The 9,967-nt window shown below is 40.2% G+C and overlaps 1 protein-coding gene across 1 annotated transcript in view; it reads left to right on the top strand.

Annotated features, from left to right (window-relative positions):
* Nucleotides 1-9,967, top strand: part of LIFR (leukemia inhibitory factor receptor alpha) — a 56,507-nt gene that overhangs the window by 19,064 nt on the left and 27,476 nt on the right. Inside the window, exons 5-9 of the mRNA XM_019531981.1 lie at nucleotides 1,145-1,319; nucleotides 1,691-1,960; nucleotides 4,171-4,300; nucleotides 6,323-6,486; nucleotides 8,018-8,163. Of these exons, the coding sequence (XP_019387526.1) occupies nucleotides 1,145-1,319; nucleotides 1,691-1,960; nucleotides 4,171-4,300; nucleotides 6,323-6,486; nucleotides 8,018-8,163 (885 nt within the window). The remainder of the gene's footprint in view (nucleotides 1-1,144; nucleotides 1,320-1,690; nucleotides 1,961-4,170; nucleotides 4,301-6,322; nucleotides 6,487-8,017; nucleotides 8,164-9,967) is intronic.

The raw sequence follows: 9,967 nt of genomic DNA, 5'->3' as shown, positions 1-9,967 counted from the left end.
CTGGAACCAACTTCCTAGGGAAGTGGTGCTGGCTCCTACCCTGGGGGTCTTTAAGAAGAGGCTTGATGACTACCAGGCTAGACTCATTTGAGTCCAGTCTTTTCTCCCGCCCAGGCGGGGGGTCGGACTTTAAGCTCTACAAGGTCCCTTCCGACCTGACTCCTATGATTCTATAACAAATTTTAGAAATGTTCCCTATTTGGAATCTAATTACTGGTGGAGGTCATCTTACATACAGAGTCATCTTATGTATGCCTAAATAAATACAATATCTGCACACACACCACAAGTGAGGGTAAACTGCTAAAACCTCCTCAACAGCTACTTTCTCAAGAGAGAGCCCCTTATATGCCACAGTTAATTCTTGTTAGTAATACGGGCTTTGACCATATTTGGCCAAATAAATGTATACCATACTTGGGCAAATAAATGTATTTAGCTGAACAGGAAGCCAAATCAGACTTCTCAGAGCCAGCGACTTTGCCATGGTCCTGTGGTTACCCTCAAATTTTGAACAGGGGCTGGCTTATCTTGAATGACTGTTACCTGTCAGTTTGCTTTTCCTTACAACCTTGTGCTAAACTAACCCAGCATATTTAAACAATAAAAACCCCAGTAACCTCATCAGCATACAGTATTCACAGATTATTGCAGAGTAGATCCATGTCACAGTGCCCATAAGATTTACTTTCTTATAATAATGGCAGAAAATGTAAAAAACTTAATCTCCTTTGTTGCATTTTCAGTTGCATCCTAATATTTGTGAATCTTGTGCTCTGGCTGCGTAAGCTTCCTGACAAAAGGAGCATCTTACACAAGCAGTCCCCACAACTGGAGCAGTCATAATGCACAGGGCAGTTCTGGCTACTGCCATGTCAGTGTAGGTAGCTTGTGTGGCTACTGCTGCAGTGGCAGCTATTTTTGTGCCCTTTCCTCCACCCTTTCCCTCTCCACCCCACCCAACTCCCCTCAGTTACACTATGGGATAATCAAACCACTTTTCTGGATTTTTTGATATGTGATTTAAATTTGCCTTCGTCGTGATACCGAAAGAAGGTGTGTGTTTGTTGACAGGTGTCTGTACTGTCTGTCTTCATTGGGAGGGAAAACAAGATCAAATAAAGCTTTCCCGCTATGTTTTTAGGTGACCTACCATTCAAAATTGACGTCTAAAGACACTGTTCTTTCATGGAACTGGAAATCAGACATGCCCCTGGAGTGTGTGTCGCACTCTGTGAGGATCAGAAGTTATATAAATAAAATGAATTATGGTGGTAACAAGGAGTGGAGTGAATGGAGCCCAATTGAAACAGTTCCTGGTAAGTTATTGGAAAGAATTTAATTATCTTTAAAATCTGCCAAATTCCAAAGAAAGATTGAACAGAAAATGTTATCTTTGAATTTTAAAGTGTTGATGGATTGTTGTAGATCTTGTAGGCCTGTGTTTTTATTAATTAAAAAATAAATCAGTTGAAGATGGTAAAGTCTAACAGGCTGAGAGTGGATAAACTCAACTAAAAATAACTTTTATTTCTTTTACTGGAGAGATGCAGAACATACCAACCTGAGTGTTCCTGAACAGTGTTTAAATTGGATGCTGGTCAGCTGAATGCATTAGAAACTAATCAGATATCATAAAACTACAATTATTTGATCATGTATTTTTTTTTTCTTTTTTCCTCTCTGCTAGGAGAAGAGCCTGAGTCCAGTTTTGCCAAGGTTTTTCCTCAGGACAAAGTGGTACCAGTTGGTTCCAATATGACATTTTGCTGCTTACACAATGAAGATGAAAGAATAGAACATATTAAATATGGATTAACATCGTATCCACTTCTTCATCTCAGCAAATGGAGCAGTGCAATCACAGTACAGAATGTCACAGCTTCAGAATCTAGTGGGACGAATATCTGGTGTTCACTGCTGCCACATGGCGTGGAGGGAACTGTTTTATTTGTAGGATGTGAGTATATCTATTGTGACAGTGACTGAATGAGATGTTTGTTGGCTTGATCAGCTTGACATCAGCATGGTTTTGTGGCTTGCATTAAAACTATGCAGTTTTGGCCCAGTCCCTGGTTTTCAGCAGTGTTTGTCTTGGAGTTCTTTAAAACCATGCCTGCTTATCTCCACTTACTCAACTTGCACTCCCCAAATGCTCAGTTAAAGACATTGCAGCCTAAGAGCCTGAATCGGCATAAGATGATCTGCATGAGAACCTGGCCATTCAGGACAACCTTATCCTTCTTTGGGATCACATGACCAAAGTCACTCTCCAGAATACTTGGCGGCCAATTAGTTTTTGAAGATTAGCTTTAATTTTTACTATTATGTATACACCTGTTCTTCTTGCCAATCTGTAGAACTTCTCATGTGTGTAATTTGATTTGACTCCCACATGATGGGTGAAGGGAGATGAAGAAATTTAAACCTTTAATTTACTGATCTGTCATGTTACATTACTGCCAAAAATGCACCCTGACCTGTTCAGAGTGGTAAGCTGAATCTTGAAGTTCCCTGCCTGGGGCAAGAGCTTTCTGGGCCTTATCATAGTAAAGGAATCCAGGTTTAAAAATCTTTATTTCTCATGGTAAATAATTTATTTTTGAAAAACAAATGAAAAAGATCATATGATATTTGATTATTGACTGTATTCTCTGTGTAGGCATACAAACCTCAAATCTCCTACATACATAGCTAAAAAAATATTGTAGACCACCTCCAACAGCACAGTGATACAACTCCTTGCCATTTTGGGGAGGAAAGGGTTATTTTCACAAGGACATTAGAAAAAACTGACAAGAAAGCAATCAAAAGTGCTTAGAATTTTGGTCTCTGCATTTCATGACTGGATTGACTCTTTGGAAACTTTTTTTTTAATCTGATCTTTTGGTTTATTCTTATATATCCCCCATTTCTATAGGACTGTTACTTGTAAATATAAGTCGGGACACACAAAATGCAGGCTGTGGATCACACAAGGCCCACTATGGTGCCTGTGAAACACAAGCAGGGTCTGCAGGTGTGCTTGTTCTTAAAAACTGGATATTTTCAACTTTTTCCAAATTCCTGTCTATGGTGCCAGGGCTATTCACTGTTGGAGATGATCGTCAGTTGGGCGCTGAAACGAATATTGTTTGGATACGCTGTTCTGGTATGGGAAAGAGAAGGGAAGATAAGGTAGAAGATCTAGCTGTATATTAGGGTGTTTGATATCTGCTTTAATTATATGTCTAAATATGTCTGTCTATCAGATAAATAACCTGCTCTGGTGAGCTAAATGCTTTTCATCTGGCAATTGCTCATAATGTGAACTGAGATTCTCATTACTCACAGTTATATACAAAGGTCTTCCCTCCCAAATCAGCCACTGAGAAAATGTCATCCTGTCTTATGGGGAAAGTACACACAACTGATATATTGAAGAGAGGACTGCCTCATTCCAATCAGCTCCTATTTCTTGAATTTTTTCCTGGTTTCTGGGCTGACTACAGAAAGACATTTTGTAGGGACTTCCCTGGGAAGAGAATGGCAGTCAATCCTTTTGTCAGAGAAGTGGTTGCTGAAGTACTGGGGTCTGAGTTTGAGAGACCAGTGTTAAATGAAAATGAAGGATGGTATTAACAAAGCAGCCCAGGAGGATGAAGTGTGCATACAGTACTGAGCACATACTCAAAATTTTTTTGGCAGGAAGGAGGAGGTTTATGAGGTCCTTGGGTGTTCATTTCTTCGAAGTGCTTCAATTAAGTGCATTCTATGTAGAGTTGAGGCTTGCACTTGACAAAATGACATGTAACAAGAGAACTTTCTTAGATTGCCTCAAAGAACATGTAATTTGGAAACTTTGAAACATGCTTTTGCAAAACTGTGCAATGCCAGCAGTTCAAAGCCCAGATCCTACAAATTTGAATGTACTGTGCATGTGATTAAGTGAGCTGGTAGTTCAGTAAAAGTCAAGTGTTATTTGGGACTGTTAATGTTTTTTAAAGTATATCCTATAAATAAATTATGTATGTACTTGGGGTTTAATGGTGTCTGTATATGTATGCTGTACTGCAAAAACATGGTATTAATTGCTGAACATGGTTTCCAGAAAATTGTCCAGCTTTCTATGTTATGGCTAATTTATGTAAGAATGCAAGCTGATTTCCTTGCTTTCCTCCTTTTTGGCAGATCCCCCTGATATTCCACAAAATCTGACTTGTGAAACGCACACCTTGGACAAAATAATATGTACGTGGAACCCAGGAAGACCCACTGAACTCTTTGCATCACGCCAAACAAACTACATTTTATCTGAAAGGTAATTCAATTTAGTATAGAAATGGTTAGAAAGTTAGAATTGGGAGCAGTCTGATACAGGCTTCCTAAAGTACTTCTGCATACTTATTTCAGTCATGAACTCTGTGCTGTTTAGAGTTGGTTGTTAAATAGGCCCTGGAGCACCCTACAGTGGGGACAGGTGACTTGTACACGCTTTTATTAGAAGCTCAAACAAAACAGACACAGCCACAACCTAAAATATGAACAAGACACAGGTTAGAATAAGAAGCACTTGTAAAATCAGTCCTACTACACATGTTTAACCCAAGGAAGAACTGGTGTGAACAGGATAAATACTAACTATATAAGTACTAACTATTGAAACATCTTGCAGCTCTCTTAACATTGGCATCAGGAGCCATCCTCTAAACCAGGGGAGCTCAACTCCTGGCCCATTGGCCAGATCTGGCCCCCGGAGCTGTGTCATCCAGCCCACTAGGCTCCTCAATGACCCAGACATTTGGTGGCAGGGGAGTTGTGCCAGTGTGAATTGCCACATACCTGCTGCTGAATATCTGGACCTGTGAGAAAGTCCTCTGACTAGATAATATGGCCCTGTGCTCCATATTGCATTCTTGGATCCAGATGCACATAATGTTTTATGTACTCAAAAATGAGTGAAAACTTAGGGCTGGCATTTTCTGAGGGGTGCCTCGAGTCTAAAAAATAAGTTCTAAGCTGTTATGTGGGGGGCAGGCATCGGTATGGGGGGGACAACAAGAGGCAGCAGGGACCAAGGTGTTGTGGGGACAAGGGGTAGGGGTCAAGCTGCTTGACCTCCCCTTACTGCCTGCCCTACCACTTACTGCCCTGCCACTGCTTTCCCCACTGCAACAGTGGAGGAGACAGACAGATGAATTTAAGACGAGCCTCCAATAATTTCTATACATGGAAAATTACATAATTGTTTTCTGTGTTTAATTATTGGGAGATTATCTTGGATTTGGATAAACACATCTTCACCATACTTTCTACTTACCTTAAGTCATGTAACTAGAGTTCATCTAAGTCTTACTCTCGCCTGAGGCCTGCCTATGCTAGGCTCCCAGAACCTCTGCAGGTTAGTTCACTGCTTGTGGGTTTAGCATCTTATTTATCTTTCTACAAGCTATAAACTGCATATGAAATATAGACATGTTGGAACTTTGAAAATAAAGTCCCAGGATTGTACTATTATCCTGCAATATAATATCATCAGGATGGGTTTTTCCTAAGAGTTTTGCTAGTGACTTTATTCATGTTTACAGCATCACCTGGTTGACCAGGGTCTCTTTGTAGTGGGCACTGTCCAAGGCTGTCCTTTCTCTAAAGAGCTTATAGTCAAGTACATTAGATTATAACAGATATATTAACAGATGTGAGAACACAAGAAAACATGAAGATCCTTCATTTTTCTCTAATGCAGTATGTAGCAAGTACTGCCTGAATATGCTGAATCATGCCATCTAACAAAACTGATGTCTGCAGGAGCAGTTTTGAAGAACAATAACATAGTTTTTTATAGGTAACTGAGGAACCCTTCCTATGCATAAGGGACAGCCTGGTCAATTCAAACAAAGGTTCTGTTTGGATTTTTTTTTTAAGCAAGTGAGCAATAATCCATGGTTTTGCTAAATGAATGCAATACAATATAAATAGATGGGAGGGCAGGATTGGGCCATGACAGACTTTATGAACTCACTCTTAGCCTCTGTCTCAAATGCAGTGTGTGTGTGTGTGTGTGTGTGTGTGTGTGTGTGTTGGGGGTTGGGAGGAGGGAGATGATATGGTCAAAACATTATGGTAGGGAAGTGATGCTTGTAGTAGCATAAAAGCACAGAAATACACTGTTTGTCAAAATCGGAGGAAAGTTTTACATGATGCAAGACCACTATGTGGCAAAAACCTTAGCGATGTCATCCTTTGAAATTTGTACTGAGAAACTTAATTTAGTGCTATTAAATAGATTGTTAAAAAATTAAGACTCTTTTTTTTCTTTATCCCTGCCTTCCCCTTATTACAGAATATCTGGGAGAAATGGTACTTGCAGAGTAATTGAAAATACCATGGGAAATGTGTGCGTCTTTACAGTGCTTGCCACTCAAAAAATCTACAATTTCACTCTACAAGCTTTCAATCCTGTTGGTCAATCAGAGTCATCACTTTCAATTGATATAAACCAAAGAGGTAAGAATTAGATGTACTGAGCCAAAACGACAGATCAAGAGGAGGCTTAGTGTGCAGGAAATGTGTGTTTTTAAAATAATAGGGGGCCAGTGGTGAGGTGCTGCTCCAGCTAGAATTTTCGCAATTACTGTAGTCATTTGTAATGTGTTTCGGTCATTGGCTGGAATTATCAAATAGGTGGGAAATGAGTAAAAAGCATTACTAAGGCATGTGCTGGCAAATGTTAGGGAAGCAGGGAGGTCTAATGGCTGGTTCCTTGATCCCCAATTCAGTACTAGTACTATCTACTTTGATGTCAATTACCTGCAAGAAAGTGTTCCAGGAATAATTAAATGTGCAACTTCTTTAGAACTTGATCATGTAAAGACTTATGTGCAATCTTAACCTTATGAACTCTGAGTGTGATCTTATGATTTACGTGTCTGCTCATGAGACATAATGTTAAACACCTGCATAAGTCATTGCAAGATTGAGCCTTACCAAATAGCAGTAAAATGTAATACTTACACTTCCCTAAGGCCTGTCTGTAGAGCTGTATTTCTGCAGTCTTCAGATTTTCCTTTTGAAAACTGTAATGACAAACAATACATCAAAAATTGCATTCAAATGTTCAAGAGTAGAATTTGTATTTGAATACATTTTCCAGTTACAACTGCCCTATACTTCTTAATTTTTCATCAGCACTGCTAATTTGTCAGGTAATACTTGAATCAAATCCTCAGCTACTTAGAACGGAGGGCTGCCGTACAAGTAGTAACATTAAAGAATGATGTTTTTACTAGTTTTCACTCCATTTGTTTTCTCCCTTATTGGTATCATCTTTGTGCAGTTTTTAGACACAACACACACATCTATTGGTAAGCTAGAGAGCTTGTATGTGCACTGTGTGGTGTTTTCCCTAAACTAGTAGATCCAGTAGTAAGAGTCTCCCACTGCTATTGCCAGCCTTCAAAAAGAAAAGGAAATTATTTTTTAAAAAAGGAGGGAGGGGAGGAGGAAATTAAAGGAACTGGGCAGAAAATAATGTTATATAATTTTATGCTGCTCCATTTTGTAAGAGAGATTTTTATTATTATTATTATTATTGTGTCCATCTTTGTTACTCTCCTGCTCTAGGCAAATATCAATATGATTGTGAAACAACCACTGTATTCCTTGTAATTGCTGTTCCTTTGTAGCAAAATCAATAGCAATTAAGAGGAATGATACTGTGCTGTTCCTTACTCTAGCTCCTTGTCACGGATTCCATTATGACAATTTAAGTTTCTGACCTAAGTAAAACTATTTCTGTGGCTGTCAGCCAGAAATTTCATCATGGGCAAAATGTGTGCCTTCACAACAGCAGCTGTCATAATAATTAATCTAATAAATGTTCTGTTTCTTTCCTGAGTTGTTGTTAGTATTTTAAAGAGAAACATTTTTTTGTTACAGAACGAAAGATAAAGACACGTTTTGTCATCTTCTGTAATTGTCACCCCATCCCCTCCCTGCAAAATACCTAGCTAATTGTCTTTTTATATTTATTTTTCAGTTCATCCAAAAACTCCTTCTAAATTCACTGTCACTGGTGAAAGCCCAACAAAAGTCCATCTGTCTTGGTATTTACCTGGCAACTTTATTGAGATTAAGCTTCTGTGCCAAACTGAAATTAGCAAGAGTCATTCAGAACCAGAACTGGTGAGTGTTTATTTTTAGGGGAATTTGTTCTGCTAGAATATGGATCATTTCACTTAAATTCATTACCTGCATTTTCTTTTTGGTACAAAATGTGTTAGTGAATCTGCATGTCATATACTGACCGTTAAGTTGAATGTTAACTTATTTATCAGAAATCGCATCTTTTGTGGCAACAGAGAATTACTAATTTTCTTTATTTACACAGCACCAGATCAAACTGTCAACATGAAGCTAGAGTAGCATTGGAGTGATGTTGTAGTCCAGAAACTATGTGAGTGGCAAGGAATGAAATCGCCCATGCCCCCAAAGATATATCCTTGCCACCAACATGAAGTTGGTCATTTTGAGCAGTTACACAGGATTAAAATTAGCCATGCTATTTGAATTATGCTGATAAACTTGCAAAACTGCTTGTGCAAAAATGATCATTTTCATTAAGTTGTCACTCTTGGCAACAGTCCTTGTGCTAGTGTCTCTGGAAGATAAACAGCACTCAAACACACACCAATACTGTGTGCAGCTGCTTTCAAAATTTCACTGAAGTTGCTCAGGTTTCTTGTTTTGCAGACTCCAGATACTGTTCGCAGCTAGTATAATATGGAATCTGTGCTCTCAGCAAGTACTGTGAATGAGCGTGCAAAATTGGCCTGTCAAGACTGTTACTAATTTATGAATGATGAACTGCATATGCCACTAAAATCTTTTACTAAAATCCTGTACACTCCTGATTCAGAGAAAATGAAATACTTTTTTTTTTTTAACGTGTTCTCGGTTAAGTTGGAAAAACAAGCCAACTCTGAAGAGTTCCAGCACAAGTTGGAGAGGCACAAAGCTTGATACTAGCATTCAGTGACTCCTCAAAAAATACATTTGCCATAGAGTGGTCCCATCTGAGCCCCACCCCCTCCAAGTAGCTATTATAAAAGCTTACCTCACTTACTTGTAGCCTCATTCACACTCTCCACGGTGCTTTGTGATGCTGCTGTATTATGTCAGCACACTGACACCTAACCAATCTGTCCCATTTTGAGGCTGTACATTATCATCTCCACAGCCTTCTAAGTTAAGACAGGGATGCTCAGCCCCTAGCCCACTGGCCGTATTCAGACTGGGTAGCCATTTTATCTGGCCCACAGGGCTCCCCATAAGCCCAAAATTTTAGTGGAGGGTAAGTGGTGGATGCAGTGTTGATTCTTAGTCCCCTGCTGGCAAATTTCCAGACCCATGGGGAGCCCTATGGGTGCATAGCCCTTCATGTGAAATATAGGGCATGATCTGCTGGGCTCCAGGTGATGTGGAGACAGGATTTGGACAGTGCAAAACCCAATCTTGGTGGTGACCCCATGGGTCTGGCCCATTAACTGGCCCTGCATCACTCATATGACCCATAGAGCCAGAAGGTTGAGCATTAGGGCTGTGCAAAGCTTCAGGTGCTGGTTTGATTTGGAGGAGATTCAGTCTGATTCGGTGGTCAAATCTCCAAATCCGAATCCAATCAGGGAACCAATAAAAAGGTCTGAATCAATTCGAAGCTCTCCAAATCTTTGGAAAACATGCAGAGAGCTTCAACGATTTGGGCAGTCCCTGCCTGCTGTGGCAGGGAATGGAGCTGGACTTGGAGCTGGTAAGTAGAGGGTGGGGGAGGGGAACGTGGGCCCCATCCCCAGCCCTCCCCCCATGGCTGCCCTGCCTGCTTTAAAAAAGCCCCCAATCACTGATGCTGCCTGGAGGGGGGTGATCCCTGCTGCCCCCCACTGCCCCACACAGCATGTGGGGGGCTCTGCCTTGAGCCCCTTGACCCCCT

The sequence above is a fragment of the Crocodylus porosus genome, unplaced genomic scaffold (genome assembly GCF_001723895.1).
Source record: "Crocodylus porosus isolate Cpor-Errol unplaced genomic scaffold, CroPor_comp1, whole genome shotgun sequence".
In the NCBI taxonomy this organism is placed as follows: domain Eukaryota; kingdom Metazoa; phylum Chordata; order Crocodylia; family Crocodylidae; genus Crocodylus; species Crocodylus porosus.
This window is presented reverse-complemented; position numbering and strand designations above follow the sequence as displayed.